The sequence below is a fragment of the Nycticebus coucang genome, chromosome 13 (genome assembly GCF_027406575.1).
Source record: "Nycticebus coucang isolate mNycCou1 chromosome 13, mNycCou1.pri, whole genome shotgun sequence".
Classification (NCBI taxonomy): domain Eukaryota; kingdom Metazoa; phylum Chordata; class Mammalia; order Primates; family Lorisidae; genus Nycticebus; species Nycticebus coucang.
This window is the reverse complement of record NC_069792.1, coordinates 22,730,351-22,747,233: the sequence shown is the minus strand read 5'-3', so window position 1 is coordinate 22,747,233 and position 16,883 is coordinate 22,730,351. Positions and strand designations below refer to the sequence as shown.

Sequence of the window (16,883 nt, the reverse complement as noted above, 5' to 3'; positions counted from 1 at the left end):
CTGCCCCTGAGGGGCCCATCCTCAGCACAGTCCCTTCCCAGCTCTGCCTGTCTCCTCCAGCCCACACCCCCTCCCCGACCACAGCACCAGGAGCCCAGACTGGTGTGATGATGTGCACCCTGCTGACCCTCCGGCCTCCAGTCACAGCCCTGAGGGCCCAGGGGTGCAGAGGTCCTTGCGGTTGACCTGGGGTGACAATGGCAGTGGGAGGGTGGGGCCCACAATAGTGTGTCCAATCCTGATCCATGACCAGTTCTGTCCCTGCCAGGGCAGCAGAGACAGCCGGGGAGTTCAGCCTGTCCTCTAGACTGGAGGAGCAGGCCCAGGGATACATAAATATACAGGAATGTCCTGGGAAGGATGTCGGAGGAAAAGCCAGGCCTCTGACTCAGCTTCCACTTGTCATCCCCAGAACAACCTCTTCCATCTATATCTCCTGGCCAGAAGGATGCCCCGTGGTCTTCGACCAGTATGTGAACATTCCAGGGCTCAGGTTTGAGGTGGCTGACATACAGGTCACCGCATCCACATCACACCTGGGGCATCTAGCCACCATTGCCCTTACCTGGCTGTACCAACTCGGGCCCATTGGCACAAACCCAGAGGGTGGGATGGCCACAGTTTACCAGCTTCAGAAAGGTAGAGTTTGGGGCTGAAATTCTCTTTGTCATGGGGAGGTAATGGGGTGTTTGGATAACCCAGTAGGGAGTGACAGATGCGGCTGACTTCATCTCCTTTTCCATCTCCTGCTCAATCTCCAGAACAACAGGCACTCCCAGTGCTGGCCATAGAACCAGTGCCACCGGCAGATCTGGGCGAGCAGAGGCCTGCTCTGGAGCCAGGGGCGCCTGCATCTCTGGATCTGCCAATGTCTATAGAGCCAGCTCCAGGGCCAGGGTCAAGGGCAGCACCACCAACTTGGACAGAGCCATCTGGAAAGCCAGTGACAACTGGAAAGGCACAGCCAAAGGCAATTCTAGGCCTCAGCCATCCGCAGACTGTGCCTGAAAAAAGGCTGCGCAGGGCAGGGCCATCTCCCATCCTGGCATACACAGCGAAAGAAGTGGCTGAGCAGCTGACGCTGCTGGATGTGGTGAGCAGCTGCTCAAAACCCATTCCCTGAGCAGAGGCCAACGATCTTGTCCCACCCTGCTGCACGTTTTATGAGCCAGGCCAGCTGTTTGAGTTTCTTTCTGTAGATACTGTCCCTGTATCTATGGCAGCTACACACATCTGCTGGGCACATCCCATGGGAGGGGACAGAGCACAGGGTGGGGGCCTGGCCCACAAGATGCAGGAATAGCCCTAGCACGCTCCCTCCAGCTGCTAGCCCCCCGCCCAGGAGGCCTCACCAGCCTCAGCAATTACTACACATCTGACACAGACTCCATATCAGACCAGACACCTACACTGAGACCCTGGATGTGGCTGCCACAGGCAACGTGCGTCTCCACAGAAAGAAGGCCCGGCACACAGGTGGCCTCAGGAAGGGCCAGGCTGAGCACCTTGCGGAGTGTGGGGTCCGTGAGGCTGGCCTGGGGGAAACACCACGTGCTGTTCTCTCCTTGCCCGGCTCTATGCGTTTCGTGCTGTCCGTGAAAGGGGAATGAAACCCGGGGCTCTGACTACTCTGGGAGAGCCAATGCCAAAGCTCAGAGTCTGGTCACCTGCCTGAGTCAAGGGGTGACTTTAGACTCAGAGCTGTCCTGGGCCATGCCCATGTGGATCTTTCTTCCTCCCCAGGAGCAATTCACGAAGGTGCTGCCCTGGGAGTGCCTGGGGTCCATTTGGACTGAGTGGAAGTCGATGGACCTGAAGCAGGTGGCACCCACAGTCTACGCTGCCCTCCTTCACTTTGATAGTGTAGTGTACTTTGTCATAACGACATCCTTGGGGACCCGCAACATGAAGGACCAGGACAGGGCCAGGGTGCTGGAGCTTTGGATTGAGGTGGCCAGGGTAAGCGGTGGGAGGGCCTGGGACAGGGCCAGGGTGCTGGGGCTCTAGATCCAGATGGCCCCAGAAAAGCATGGAAGGCCCTAGGACACTCGTTATCTCCTCTGTCAGATGTCAAATTTGCTGAACAGAGTCCAAGCCCCTGAACAGCCCCCAGCCCCGTTCCTGTCAGAGGCACACTGACCTTGACATCCATGCCCAGTGTTGGTGCGCCCTTTGCACCTGGACACCTACCTTGGGTTGAACTGTAATTGTCCTCCCAGAGTGTGAAACTCACTGGGGCCCAACTGCTCTCCTATGCCTCCCTGGGCCTCTGCGTCCCCACAGAGGAAAGGTCAGCACAGGGGGCACAGCTGGGGCAGTGGGGCTCCAACTTCCCACCTCACGGTGCATCCTCTTCCCTCCCCAGGAGTGTAACAAGTTGCGAAACTACTCATCTTCGCATGGCATCGTCCAAGCCCTGAAGGCTGCGCCCATCCTTATGCTCCAGGGAACCTGGAGGGCAGTATCCAGGTGGGTGGGCGTGTGTCTCCTCAGCTGCACCCAGCACCTCTCCCGGGTCTGCCATGCTCCCTCACTGCACTGGGAGGGGAGGGGAGCCCAGCACCTCCGGAGGCAGGAATGGGTGGCCTGGCAGGGTCTCTCAGTCCACTGGGGTGTTAGCACTGAATGTCTAACTCAGCACCAAGTTTTCTTCACCGTGGGGCACGGGTTTTTGCCACATTGGAGATATTCCCATGTCTAGTGCACAGCACATCTAAACTGAGAAACTGAGCTGCCCAGTTGACATTGGGCTGGGCCAGATGAACAGCAGGTCAGCGCCCACCCCGGTCCTGTAGAGCCCCCGGGAATTAGGAGCCCAGAGGAAACAAAAATCCTGCCAGTTTGGATCCTTTGCATTCCCAGTTCAAGGAATGTGAACTCGCCCTCCTCCCCGCTACTCCCTGATTTATCCGACTTCCTTTCCCCTCTGCAAAGGGAAAGCTCCAGGGCATATGAAAAACTCTGTGCAGAAGATGGTGGCATGAGCCGGGGAAAGCTGCTAAAGGTAAAGAGGGACTGGAGATGGGGCCAGGAAGAGGTGAATTTGGAAAGGGTACTGGGCCAGGTGTTTTTGGTTAATTTTCTCACTCAACGTTTACCTGAAAATTACCAGTCTCCAGTCCTGTTCAGAAGAGAGAAGGGTCTGTCCGGGGGCAGGTGGGTGCAGGCAGGGGCTCTGGCCGTAGGGCTTTGCTGGCTGCTCATCAGGGATGAGCTGGATAATTAGCAGGGCTCTGGCTCCTGCACTGGTCCCTCTGGTTATGAAGCTTCCACCAGGCGACGGGGAAACGTCATGGAGGCGGCGGTGGTGGTGCGCTGCTTTCTTTCCCGAAACCAGCCAGAGATCCTTCAGAAATCCAGGCCTCTATTGCTGGTGTGTGGTGTGGGCAGCTGGGGCAGTGTCTCCAGACAAACAAGGGGCTGAGCTGCATGCCGCAAGTGACACAGCAAGTGGGTGTAGGACACAGGGCTGGGTCTAGAACCAGAGCTCACTGAGTGACTGTAGCACCTCACCAGCTGACTGTGGCCAGGTGTCCACAGTGCGAGGTCAGGGTCCTGGGAGTAGCTGAGTGAGGGCAAGATAGTCTCACTGACCTTGTCCTGACCCTGGCAGCGGGGCATCTCCAAGCTGGCCAGCATGGAAAGAAACCCCCAGAGAGCCCAGATGAGGCAGCGGAGACGGAAGGTGAGCCTCCTCTGGTGTGGGTGGGGAGGGCCACTGGGACAGAGGGCAGGGCCTCCCTCCCAGCTGGAGTCTCCCCATCAGGAGAGCAAGGGCCTCCTCCTAGGCCCTCCTTCCTATAGCTGGTGCCTCAAAGGCCCTCAGTAGAGGGACCAGGACAGAGGCCTGGAAGAGTGGGCTCAACATGCCCTTTGGGAAGGATGGCGTCAGGGACCACAAGATATTGTGACCTGTTAACATCCCAGGGCTGTAGGTGACCATGGGTGCAGCTGGGGGAGGAGACGGATAGAATTGAAGGAGGAGCTGAAGTTCTATGGCTGCTCCAAGTCAGAGATCTTTAGTAGAGGTCTAAGAGACAGGGGTGGTGAGATTCTGAGCAACAGAACTGGGAAGGCCACCTGCAGGTGGGTGCTCATCACCACTCCCACCCCAATGACACAGGGCATCATTCCCTATCTTGTGATCTTCCTGAATGATCTAATCCGGCTGCACCAGTGGACACACAATGATCTGGCTGTGAGTGAGCCTGGGGCTGGCACACTGGGGCCCAGAATCCTAAGGCTGGGGGGAGACATTCCTGGACGGAGCCCTGAGAACTCAGCACTCAGCAAAACTGCTCCCAGGCAGCCCTGTGAGCTGGGGTATCAGGCCCGACATCAGCCTCCAGTCCCTGCTCCCCAGGCAGATGCTGCAGAGCTGCCTGACTGTTGAGCTGCCCGAGCGTCTGGCTGAGCCGGACTCAGCCTCTCCCTCAGGTGCTGCCCACGGGAGGAGTTGAAATTGGCCCCTCCACACTCAGGCAGCTCCCATGTGGCTCCAAACACTCTGTGTGCAAGGAGAGTTTGTGTGTTCCTACTTGTCACGAGGGAGTGCTGGGACAGAAGGCTCAGCTTCAGCTCCCCCCACCCCCTACATCACAACCCACATCGTGATGTGGGTGCAAGTGCTTTTCTGTGCAGGTCCCCTGGCCGGTGACCCTGGATGACACGCAGCAAGGGAGCCCAAGGAGGGAGGAGTCCTGGGTAGGGGGCCTCTCTCCAGGGCATTGGCTGTGCCTTGCACGGAAATGTGCTGGACATAACACAAAGGGGAAGGTGGGCAACTGGGGGCCTCTCTCTGGGGAAGCACAACATGTGGAAGTCAGAGACTGCCCTGGGAGGACATTCCCTGGCTGCATCCTCCACATCGTAGATTTCCTGGGAGGGTTTGACGTCAGGGAAGGGGCAGTCCACCCCATGAAACGTGCAGGATGGGAATGAAAACCAACTCCTGGAGAAAGGCAGTTGATATCCAACTCTGAGGACAGACTGGGCCTGCAGAGGATGGGAGGGGAGAAGGGAACCACTCCAGAGGAAGGCGCCAGAGATCGGCCCCTTGTCCTCCCCAACATGGGCCCTTCAGAATCTTCCCCCCGGCCCAGTCAGCATCCATCCTTCTCTCTGGCTCCAGGCCTTCAAGATCCTCCAGCAGCTGCAGTTGCTGCAGGTGACTGCCAATAATTTCGGTTTTCAACCGGACAAAGAATTTCAGTCCTGGTTCCAAAGCATGAAGCCACTGGAGTGGTACAGTAGGTGAGTGCCTGCAAGGTTGGTGGAGGGAGGGTAGGGGGACCTTTGTGCATCTCTGCTCAGGACTCTGTCTGGTGGCCAGCTGCAAAGAGCCTGTGGCCGTTGTTCCCTGGTCACCAACAGTCCCTGGGGCATGGTGACTGCTGGGCGCCCAGTGTCCAAGCCTGCCAGGCAGACTCTGGGCGGGGGACCTGAATTCTGTTCCTGGTAGCCTCATAGCTGCCTCTCTGTCCTACAGCCACAGCTTCTCCTGGGAGCCAGAGCCACCATTTGAATAGGCCAACAAGAACATCAAGGTCGAGGAGACCTGTCCTGGGACTGTGTCCACCTTTGAGCTACCTTCATTTACTCTCCCCTGCCACTCCCTTACACCCCCTGGAAACATGTTCATTACTCCGCCCTGACACTCCCTTTTCCTGTCATCTATACTCCCTAGTCCTTGCTCCTCATTTCTGGCTTTTACTTAGTAATAAATGTATGTTACACATTGTTGTCATTTGTCTTCGTGATTTTTTCTCTATAGCTGTCGTGGATAGTCTGTATAATTTTGCGAGTGTGCTCTGTCAACGCATGGATGCCACAGACATGAAACTCTTCATGATCTGAGGCTGTTGCACATCTATGTGAACTGAAGGTAGCTGAGTGGAGCTCCATTTCTCCTGTATAGAGTTTCTGCAAAGACCACCTCATGAATGACATCTGGAGGATTGTCTAGTGTCTGCTTTCAAAAGGCTTCCTGGGCGGCACCTGTGGCTCAGTCGGTAAGGCGCTGGCCCCATATACGGAGGGTGGTGGGTTCAAACCCGGCCCCGGCTGAACTACAGCAAAAAAAAATAGCTGGGTGTTGTGGCGGGCACCTGTAGTCCCAGCTACTCGGGAGGCTGAGGCAAGAGAATCGCTTAAGCCCAGGAGTTAGAGGTTGCTGTGAGCTGTGATGCCATGGCACTCTACTGAGGGCCATAAAGTGAAACTCTGTCTCTACAAAAAAAAAAAAATAAGGCTTCCTGATTCTTTTTTTTTCTTCTATACTTTCTGGCATGGAGTTAGAACACTTCCAAACTGACTTCCTGCCACCAGTTTTACCCTGATACCAAAACCAGACAAAACACATCTTGACCTTTACTATTAAGAGTGGATGTGTATCACCACAAAGGTCTTCATCCTCATTCTCCACTCATGCTGGCTGAGCAGGGGGAGGAAGAAGAGAGGTTGGTCCAGCTGAAAAGAGGGGCTGGCAAAAGAGGTAGACACAGGTTTCCCTAGGGTGGTAGAGTTTGTCCTGCCGACTCCACTCTGGAGATGCAGACGGCCTGAAAGCTGATGAAAATGCCCAAACAGATGTGTTTTTTAAGAGTTCAGCTGTCATACAACAGTAGATTTTGGAGATGACCATCAATAACAGCTTAATTGGTGCTGCCCAAGCCGCATTTTCTGGACCAGGGGACCGTTCTACACTATCGTGGCTGAGATGGTCTGGATTAGACTAGTAGTAATTTTGTTTCTACTCCTCTTAGTTTGCTAGCAGCAGCGCTACCCTAAACATACACTACCTGGTGTTTCTCACTAGCTCCATGTGCTTGAAGCATCTTCTGTTATCATTTGACTTTAGAGTACTAATGATTTTAATTCCTCATCACCAAAATTTGAGGGCCTGCCTGTGGGTTGGAGAAACTTCACTTTTGACAAAAAAAAATTTTAGATTCTCTAAAGAAGATCCTATTCTCTTTGCTCATGGTAGTGTTGGAGGAGAGTAAATACCCCTGCTGTTTGTTCTATTTCTTTCTGAAATAGAAGGGAAAGCTCCAGAGCTTATGAACAACTGTGGGCACAAGATGATGGCATCACATGGGAAAAGCTAATAAAGGTAAAGGTGGGCTGGAGATGGGGGCAAATGTTTAGAGGGCAGGAAGAGGTGAATTTGGAAAGGGTACCGGGCCAGTGTTTTTTGCTTAATTTTCTTACTCAACGTTTACCTGAAAAGTACCAGTCGCCAGTCCTATTCAGAAGAGAGAAGGGTCTGTCCGGGTGCAGGTGCATGCAGGCAGGGGCTCTGGCCATGGGGCTTTGCTGGCTGTTCATCAGGGATGAGCTGGATAATTTGCAGGGCTCAGGCTCTTGCATTGGTCCCTCTCATTATGGAGCTTGCACCAGGCAATGGGGAAACATCGTGGTGGTGGTGGTGGTGGTGGTTGGGCGGGGGGGCTTCTTTCTTTCCCGAAACCAGCCAGAGGTTCTTCAGAAAGCCAAGCCTCTATTGCTGGTGTGTGGTGTGGGCAGCTGGGACAGGGTCTCTAATCCCTGAGAGCACTCTAAGGCAGGGGAATGCAACTGCACAGGTGTGAGTCTCCAACTTCCTTAGACTGTCATTGTCTGGGTTTCATATAATTGTGATACCCCATCACTTCAAAGCAGGGATGGTAGAAGTGTAAGTCAATCACTTTACAAATAACCCAGGGACATGGAGAGAACAAGATCATGTTCTAACCACCTCTCTAACTGCGTAGCATTCTAGAGAGAATTACTGTAGAAACTGAGAAGCATATTGTAAAGGAGATTATACAAATCTCGAGCCCAGCAATATGTACATGTATTATAGTGTAAATGCAGAAATTGTCCCATTGGAAAATAAACGTGTATCTCAAGTGGACCAATCAACAGTGTAGATTTAATCAATTCTTATAGACATTCTATGTATTCCTGCTATTAAACTATGAAACAAGATATCCTTATAGGATATTTTACTGCAGAATTTAGGAAAAAGTTCTGTAAGAAAAATTTGCATATTTAATGAGAATGTCTCCAATTCAAAAATGGTCATGCGTAGGATAAACAAGGAAGGTGTTTTGATATAGCCTTGGTGTGATGATTGGTTGAAATTATGATGATGAAGAAAATCCCTCAAAGAAAATAAGAATACACCTTCCAAGATACCACTGACAGCAGATTATCTGCTCTGATAAGTTTTAGATTTCTCTCTTAATTCCTTCTTGTTTTATTTTTTTCTTTTGACAAGATCATAAAGTGAAAAGTGTCCTAAAGGGACCAGAAAATACATGAGCAAGTAGTGAAACTTGCTATATACCATTTCAAGTTTTCTACTGTAATTTTTATTAAAGTTAATTTTTAAACTATGTAATGATCTTACAAAATAAATGATTTCTTTTTTCATGACAGAGTCTCACTGTGTTGTCCAATAGAGTACCACAGCATCACAGCTCACAGCAGTCTCCAACTCTCAGGCTTAAGCGATTCTCTTGTGTCAGCCTCCCAAGTAGCTGGGACATCGGGAGCCTGCCACAGTGCCCAGCCCAGCGATTTTTTGGGTGGAGTTGTCATTGCTATTTTGCAGGCCTGGGCTGGATTTAAACCCCCCAGCCCTGGTGTATGTAGCCGTGGCGTAGCTACTGAGCTACAGGCGCCAAGCAACAAAATAAATTATTCTACAAAAAAAAAAAAAAGCAATACAAATGTATTAAAAATAAAAACTCCTAAAATTTTACTTTAGGGAACTAGATCTTGTTCAGCCAGCAAATTGTTATTATTTTGTTTCATATGTTTAAAATTTGTCAGTATTTATTTATTTATTCATTCATTCATTCATGTCTTAGACAGGATCACACTCTATCACTCTGGGTAGAGGGCTGTAGCATCATAGGTCACAGCAACCTTAAACTGGGGCTTACGCTATCTTCCTACCTAAGCCTTCCTAGTAGCTGAGATTACAGGCGCCTGCCAGGACACCGGGCTAATTTTTCTATTTTTAGTAGAGATGGGGTCTTGATCCTTCTTAGGCTGTTCTCCAACTCATGAGATCAAGCAATCCACCCACCTCAGTCTCCCAGAGTGTTGGGATTACAGGTGTGAGCCACCACAACCAGCAGAAATATCTAAACATTTAAATCACTTTTCTCAATCTGAGCTAAAGAAAGATGCTGTGAGACAGCTGAAAGCACGTGGGAACTTTGCAGCATGACCTGCTCACTAATAAGATATGTGCAGTGTGCATAGGAATTTGTTCATAGTTTTGATTTTTTTGTTTGTTTGTCTGTTTGCTTGTTTGTTTTTATAGTTGGGGATTCATTGAGGGTACAATAAGCCAGGTTACACTGATTGCGTTTGTTAGGTAAAGTCCCTCTTGCAATCCTGTCTTGCCCCCAAAAGGTGTGGCACACACCAAGACCCCACCCCACTCCCTCCTTCCCTCTCTCTGCTCTTCCTTTCCCAATCCCTCCCTCCTTCCTTCTCTCTTTGCTCTCCCCTTCCCCCACCCCCACCGTGACCTTAATTGTCATTAATTGTCGTCATATCAAAATGGAGTACATAGGATTCATGCTTCTCACATTCTTGTGATGCTTTACTAAGAATAATGTCTTGAACTTCCATCCAGGTTAATACGAAGGATGTAAAGTCTCCATTTTTCTAATAGCTGAATAGTATTCCATGGTAGACATATACCACAGCTTGTTAATCCATTCCTGGGTTGGTGGGCATTTAGGCTGTTTCCACATTTTGGCGATTTTAAGTTGAGCTGCAATAAACAGTCTAGTACAAGTGTCCTTGTGATAAAAGGATGTTTTTTCTTTCTGGGTAGATGCCCAGTAATGGGATTGCAGGATCAAATGGGAGGTCTAGTGAGTGCTTTGAGGTTTCTCCATACTTCCTTCCAGAAAGGTTGTACTAGTTTGCAGTCCCACCAGCAGTGTAAAAGTGTTCCCTTCTCTCCACATCCACGCCAGCATCTGCAGTTTTGAGATTTTGTGATGTGGGACATTCTCTCCTGGGTTAGATGGTATCTAAGGGTGGTTTTGATTTGCATTTCTCTAATAGATAGGGATGATGAACATCTTTTCACATGTTTATTAGACATCTGTCTGTCTTCTTTAGAGAAGGTTCTATTCATGTCTCTTGCCCATTGATATATGGGATTGTTGGCTTTTTTCATGTGGATTAATTTGAGTTCTCTATAGATCCTAGTTATCAAGCTTTTGTCTGATTCAAAATATGCAAATATCCTTTCCCAATGTGTATGTTGTCTATTTGCGTTGGTTGTTGTCTCTTTAGCTGTACAGAAGCTTTTCAGTTTAATGAAGTTCCATTTGTTTGTTTTTATTGTTGTTGCAATTGCCATGGCAGTCTTCTTCATGAAGTCTTTCCCCAGGCCAATATCTTCCAGTGTTTTTCCTATGCTTTCTTTGAGGATTTTTATTATACCATGCCTTAAATTTAAGTCCTTTATCCAACTTGAATCAATTTTTGTGAGTGGGGAAAGATGTGGGTCCAGTTTCAGTCTTTTGTATGTGGATATCCAGTTCTCCCAACACCATTTATTGAATAGGGATTCTTTCCCCCAAGGTATGTTCTTGTTTGGTTTATCAATGTTTAGGTGGTTTTAAGATGTTAGTTTCATTTCTTGGTTTTCTATTTGATTCCAAGTGTCTATGTCTCCATTTTTGTGCCAGTACCATGCTGTCTTGACCATTATGGCTTTGTAGTACAACCTAAAATCTGGTATGGTGATGCCCCAAGTTTTATTTTTATTACTAAGTTCTGCCTTAGCTATACAGTTTTTTTTTTCTGGTTCCATACAAAATGCAGAATCATTTTTTACAAATCTTGAAAGTACGATGTTGGTATTTAAATAAGAATGGCATTGAATAGGTAGATTGCTTTGGGAAGTATAGACATTTTAACAATGTTTATTCTTCCCATCCATGACAATGGTATGTTCTTCCATTTGTCAATATCCTCTGCTATTTCCTTTCGGAGGATTTCATAATTTCTTTATAGAGGTGCTTCACCTCCTTTGTTAGGTATATTCCTAGGTATTTCATTTCCTTTAAACTATGGTGAATGGAGTTGTGTCCTTAATTAGCTTCTCATCTTGACTGCTATTGGTGTATACAAAGGCTACTGACTTGTAGACATTGATTTTATATCCTGAAACATTACTGTATTTTTTGATGACATCTAGGAGTCTTGTGGTTGAGTCTTTGAGATTTTCTAAGTATAAGGTCACGTCATCAGCAAATAGGGAGGGTTTGACCTCCTCTGTTCCCATTTGGATTCCCTTTATTTCCTTGTCTTGCCTAATTCTATTTGCTAAAACTTTCAGGAGTCTGTTGAATAGTAAAGGTGACAGAGGACAACCTTGTCTGGTTCCAGTTCTTAGAGGAAACGCTTTCAGTTTTACTCCATTTAGTAAAATATTAGGTGTGGGTTTGTCATAGATAGTTCAATTAGTTTTAGAAATGTGCCACCTATGCCTATACTCCTCAGTGTTTTAAATAGAAAAGGATGCTGGATTTTATCGAATGCTTTTTCTGTATCTATTGAGAGAATCATATGATCCTTAATTTTGCCTCTGCTAATACGGTGGATAATGTTTATGGACTTGCGTATCTTAAAACAGCCTTGCATCCCTGGGATTAAATCTACTTGATCATGATGTATGACTTTTTAGATGATAAGCTGTAATCTATTGGCTAGGATTTTGTTGAGAATTTTTGCATCTATATTCATGAGTGAGATTGGTCTGAAATTCTCCTTTTTGTTTGGGTCTTTTCCTGGTTTTGGTATCAGGGTGATGTTTGCTTCATAGAATGTGTTGGGGAAGATTCCTTCTTCCTCAATTTTTTGGAATAATTTCTGCAGTACAGGAATAAGCTATTCCTTGAAAGTTTGATAGAATTCTGGTTTGAAGCCTCTGGACCAGGGCATTTTTTTGTTGGAAGCTTTTTTATTGTTTCTTTAATCTCAGTGCTTGAAATTGGTCTGTTCAGTTGTTCTATTACTTCCTGGCTAAGTCTAGGGAGAGGGTGTGCTTCCAAATATTGATCCATTTCTTCACATTGTCAAATTTCTGGGCATAGAGTTTCTGGTAGTATTCAGAGATGATCTCTTGTATCTCTGTGGGATCAGTTGTTATTTCCCCTTTATCATTTCTGATTGAGGTTACTAGAGATTTTACTTTTCTATTCCTCGTTAGTCTGGCCAATGGTTTATCTATTTTATTATTTTTTTCAAAAAACCCAACTCCTTGTTTCATTAATTTTCTGAATGATTCTTTTGTTTTCAATTTCATTGATCTCTGATTTGATTTTGGATATTTCTTTTCTTCTACTGAGTTTAGGCTTAGATTGTTCTTCCTTTTCCAAGTCCATAAGATGGCTTGTGAGTTTGTTGATGCACTCTCTATCTATTTTTCGAATGTAGGCATCTGAAGTGATAAATTTTCCTCTCAAAACTGCTTTTGCTGTATCCCACAGGTTTTGGTAGATGTGTCTTCATTGTTGTTATGCTCAAGGAATTTAATGATTTCCTGTTTTATTTCTTTCTGCACCCAACTGTCATTCAACAGAAGGTTGTTTAGTTTCCATGACTTTGTGTGGGGTTGAAGGTTTTTGTTGGAGTTGAGTTCCACCTTTAGTGCCTTATGGTCTGAGAAGATGCAAGGTAAAACTTCAATTCTTTTGATTCTGTTGATATTTGTTTTGTGTCCCAGGATATGATCAATTTTGGAGAATGTTCCATGGGGTGATGAGAAGAATGAATATTCTTTATCTTTGGGATGGAGTGTTCTATATGCGTCTATCAAGCATAGTTATTCTAGGGTCTCATTTAAATCTCTTATATCTTTGTTTAATTTCTGTTTAAAGGATCTATCCAGCTCTGTAAGAGGAGTGTTAAAGTTCCCTGTTATTATGGTATTATCAGATACCATATTGCTCAGACTGAGTAAGGTCTGTTTCAAGAATCTGGGAGCTTTTAAATTGGGTGCATAAATATTTAGAATTGAAACACCTTCTTGTTGTATTTTTCCCTTGACCAGTATAAAGTGACCATCTTTGTCTTTTTTGACTTTAGTTGCTTTAAATCCACATGTATCTGAAAATAAGATTGCAATTCCTCTTTACTTCTGAATTCCATTTGCCTGAAAATTTGTTTTCCAACCCTTGACTCAGAGTTTTAATTTTTCTTTTGAAGCCAGGTGTGTTTCTTGCAGACAGCAAATGGATTCCTTGTGGTATTTAATCCAGTCAACCAATCTATGTCTCTTCAGTGGGGAATGCAAGCCATTAACATTTCCTGAGATAATTGATAAGTGTGGTAGTATTCTATTCATCTTATTTTGTGAGAGTCCATTGCTTAGTTTTATCTTTTGTATCAGTGTGGATGTTAGGTTCTGTACTTTAATTGCGGAGTTCTTACTTTGCTGCTGATCCATTGTGATGGTCAGTGTGTAGAACAGGTTGATGTATTTCCTGTGCTGCTGATCCATTGTGATGGTCAGTGTGTAGAACAGGTTGATGTATTTCCTGTAGAGCTGGTTCTGTTGTGACGAATTTCCTCAATGTTTGTGTATCTGTAAATGATTTGATTTCTCTGTCAATTTTGAAGCTTAGCTTAGCAAGGTACAGAATTCTGGGCTGGAAATTGTTCTGTTTAAGTAGATTAAAGGTAGATGACCATTGTCTTCTAGTTTGGAATGTTTTATTAGAGAAGTCTGCAGTCACTCTAATGGATTTGCCTCTGTATGTCAACTGGCACTTACTCTTGGCAGCTTGCAGAATCTTTTCTTTTGTCTTGACTTTGGACAGGTTCATCACAATGTGTCTTGGAGAAGCTTGGTTAGAGTTGAGGCAACCTGGGGTCCTATATTCCTCTGAAAGCAGTGTGTCAGAATCTTTGGTGATATTTGTGAAATTTTTATTCATAATATGCTCTAGTATGGCTTCCATTCCTCTGGGGCATTCTTCTTTCCCTTCTGGGATTTATATAACTTGTGTGTTGGAACATTTCATAAAGTCCCATAATTCTGACTTTGAATGTTCTGCTTTCTCTCTCTTCTTTTCTGCCTCTTTAACTATCTGAGTTATCTCAAGAACTTTGTCCTCTACCTCCAAAATTATTTCTTCTGCATGGTCTAACCTGTCGCTGATACTTTCCATTGCATCTTTAAGTTCCCTAATTGACTGCTTCAGTTCCTTCATCTCCGCTATATCCTTTCTATATTCTTTATATAATTCATCTCTTATTTGATTCTGTTTTTGGATTTCCTTTTGGTTATTTTCCACTTTATTAGCAGTATCCTTCATTGTTTCTATCATTTCCTTCATTGTTTTCATCATGTGTATTCTAAATTCCCTTTCTGTCATTCCTAACCTTTCCTTATAGGTAGAATCCTCTGCAGTAGGGTTGCCCTGGACTGGGTCTTCATGTTGCCTGGAGTTTTCTGGTGATACTTCCTCATGAGTGATTTCTTTTATCTGTTTCCTTGCCCTAATTTTCCTTTCACTTCCTCTTGCTCTTTATATTCCTGTGTTTGTGGACTTAGGTTTAGATGAGTCCTTTTTGTACAGGACCAGAAGAATGAGAAGGTTGAAGAGCAAGAAAGGATAGAAGAAAAAAAAAAAGAAAGACAGAACAAAAAGAAAATAGAGAAAGGAGAGGGGGTGGGTAAAAGTGAATATTAACAAAAAGAAGAGAGACACAGAAAGAGGGAGACAGAGCCATATAGGTGTACAGTAGGGTTCTTTGAAACAATCTTTAAAAAAACCTCAACCTCTGGGGGTGCCCTGTTGGGTGTTCCCTTGAGGTCAGCAGCACTTTGTTAACCTGATTGGACACAGTACCCACCTCCATCTAGTAGAGAGGAAAGACAAAATTGCTATAAATCAAACCAAAACAAGCAAACAGAAAAAACAAGCAAACAGAAAAATTTACAGGATAAAATTAGGTGCAAAACCCAATAATAGGGGTAGAAACACTAGCAAAAATAAAGACTAATTATTGAAAAAGGCAGCAATGGGAAATTGTATTTGAACTAGAAATATGGAGAAAGAAAAGAAAGAAAAAAAAGAAAAGAAAAAATCTGTACTTAAAGGATTGAAATACAAAACAAAACAAAATAAAAAACAAAACAACAAGAAGAACAAAACAAACAAACAAACAAACAACAACAACAACAAGAAAAACAATAACCAAAAACAAAGCAGTATATATATCTTGTTTAATATTGCCTGGGCAATGGGTGTTCTTCTGGGGTATGAGATGTTAATCACAATGCTGATATAACTGGAGGCCTCCACTGATTTCTCAAACCCTACATGGTGGACAACCTCAATCTCTCTTCAGCCCTCTTAAAAGGCACTTTATACTTCGAAACTTTGCTAAGCAAAAGCTTTCCCAGGAAAGTGCTTGTCGCTGTGATCACTGCTGAAGTGGCTATCCACTTGCCCAGTGTTGCCAAAACTGGTCTCACTCTGCCTTGGAGGGTTAAGGCTGTAAGGCAGCTCAGTCCCCGCCTTTAGGCTGCTTAGTCACTAGGTCACCAGCTCCTGCCCAATCCTTGCTCTGCAACCATGAGTGTGGAGCTTGTCAGGTCCCTTCTCTCACAATGGCTCCCTGCGGTCCACAGCCAAACACTATTAGCTCACTCTGTCTCAGCAGCTCAGTCTGGGGCCCTAGACAACACCCAAAGTTCTCTGCACTCCTGCTCAAGCTCTCCCCAAGCCATTAACATTAACATTTAGAATCAAGTCCAAAAACACCAAAACAGTTCACAGGTAAGGCCTTTCCAGTTTGCAGTCTCGCTGCTGCTGTACTTAACAGCTGCCTGCAGGATTAGACTGATCGAACACATGCGTCCACTTGCCAGTATTCCATGGTTTTTGTCCTCCTCTTGGGGTCCAGAAGTCTCTTGCTGACTTCCTGTATCCTCAAAGGGGTGATTATAGGCAGATCCCTCTAGGCAGAGATGCCTGGAGTCTTATTTTCCCAGACTCACAGTGCCAGTTGCAGGGAAGCTGTTACTCAGCCGCCATCTTGCTCTCACCTCCCTCATAATTTTCTTTACAGAGGTCCTTCACGTCCTTTGTTAGGTATATTCCTAGGTATTTCATTTTCTTTGAAATTATGGTGAAGGGAGTTGTGTCCTTAATGAGCCTCTCTTCTTGACTGCTATTGGCATATACAAAGACAACTGACTTGTGGACATTGGTTTTATATCCTGAGACATTACTGTATTTTAGATGACTTCCAGAAGTCTTGCAGTTGAGTTTTTGGGGTTCTCTAATTATAAGATCATGTCATCAGCAAAGAGGGAGATTTAACTTCCTCTGCTCCCATTTGGATTCTCTTTATTTCTTTGACTTGCCTAATTGTATTGGCTAGAACTTCCAGCACTCTGTTGAAAAGTGACAGAGGATAACCTTGTCTGGTTCTAGTTCTAAGAGGAAAAGCTTTCAGTTTTACTCCATTCAGTAAAATATTAGCTGTGAGTTTGTCATAGATAGCTTCAATCAGTTTCAGAAATGTGCCCCCTAAGCCTATACTCTTCAGTGTTCTAATTTGAAAGGGATGCTAGATTTTATCGAATGCTTTTTCTACATCTATTGAAAGGATCGTGTGGTCTTTATTTTTCCTTCTGTTAATATGGTGCATAATGTTTATGGGCTTGTGTATGTTAAACCAGCCTTGCATCCCTAGGATGAAACCTACTTGATCATGATAAATGACTTTTTTGATGATAAGCTGTAATCTATTGGCTAGGATTTTGTTGAGAATTTTTGCATCTATATTCATGAGTGAAATTGGTCTGAAATTCTCCTTTTTGTTTGGGTCTTTTCCTGGTT

The 16,883-nt window shown here is 45.6% G+C and overlaps 1 protein-coding gene across 3 annotated transcripts; it reads left to right on the top strand.

The window, feature by feature from the left end:
* Window positions 1-2,891: 2,891 nt before the first annotated feature.
* On the top strand, window positions 2,892-5,717 carry LOC128563976 (ral-GDS-related protein-like). 3 transcript variants are annotated; one of them, XM_053559575.1, is made up of 5 exons: window positions 2,892-3,004; window positions 3,614-3,685; window positions 4,124-4,198; window positions 5,132-5,253; window positions 5,489-5,717. In XM_053559575.1, the coding sequence occupies exons 1-5, from the start codon at window positions 2,981-2,983 to the stop codon at window positions 5,526-5,528; spliced, it is 333 nt and encodes a 110-aa protein (XP_053415550.1). In that variant the 5' UTR covers window positions 2,892-2,980; the 3' UTR covers window positions 5,529-5,717. The 3 variants fall into 3 exon arrangements, 2 of the variants coding, with proteins under 2 accessions (XP_053415550.1, XP_053415551.1); XM_053559576.1 differs by lacking the exon at window positions 4,124-4,198; XR_008373938.1 differs by lacking the exons at window positions 3,614-3,685; window positions 4,124-4,198 and having other exon boundaries at window positions 2,954-3,004.
* The last annotated feature ends 11,166 nt before the right edge of the window (window positions 5,718-16,883 follow it).

Coding starts and splice junctions, on each gene's coding strand:
- LOC128563976 (XM_053559575.1), top strand. CDS start 2,981: ATGAGCCGGGGAAAGCTGCTAAAG. Junction 3,686..4,123: donor TGAGGCAGCGGAGACGGAAG/GTGAGCCTCCTC, acceptor CCAATGACACAG/GGCATCATTCCCTATCTTGT. Junction 5,254..5,488: donor CCACTGGAGTGGTACAGTAG/GTGAGTGCCTGC, acceptor TCTGTCCTACAG/CCACAGCTTCTCCTGGGAGC.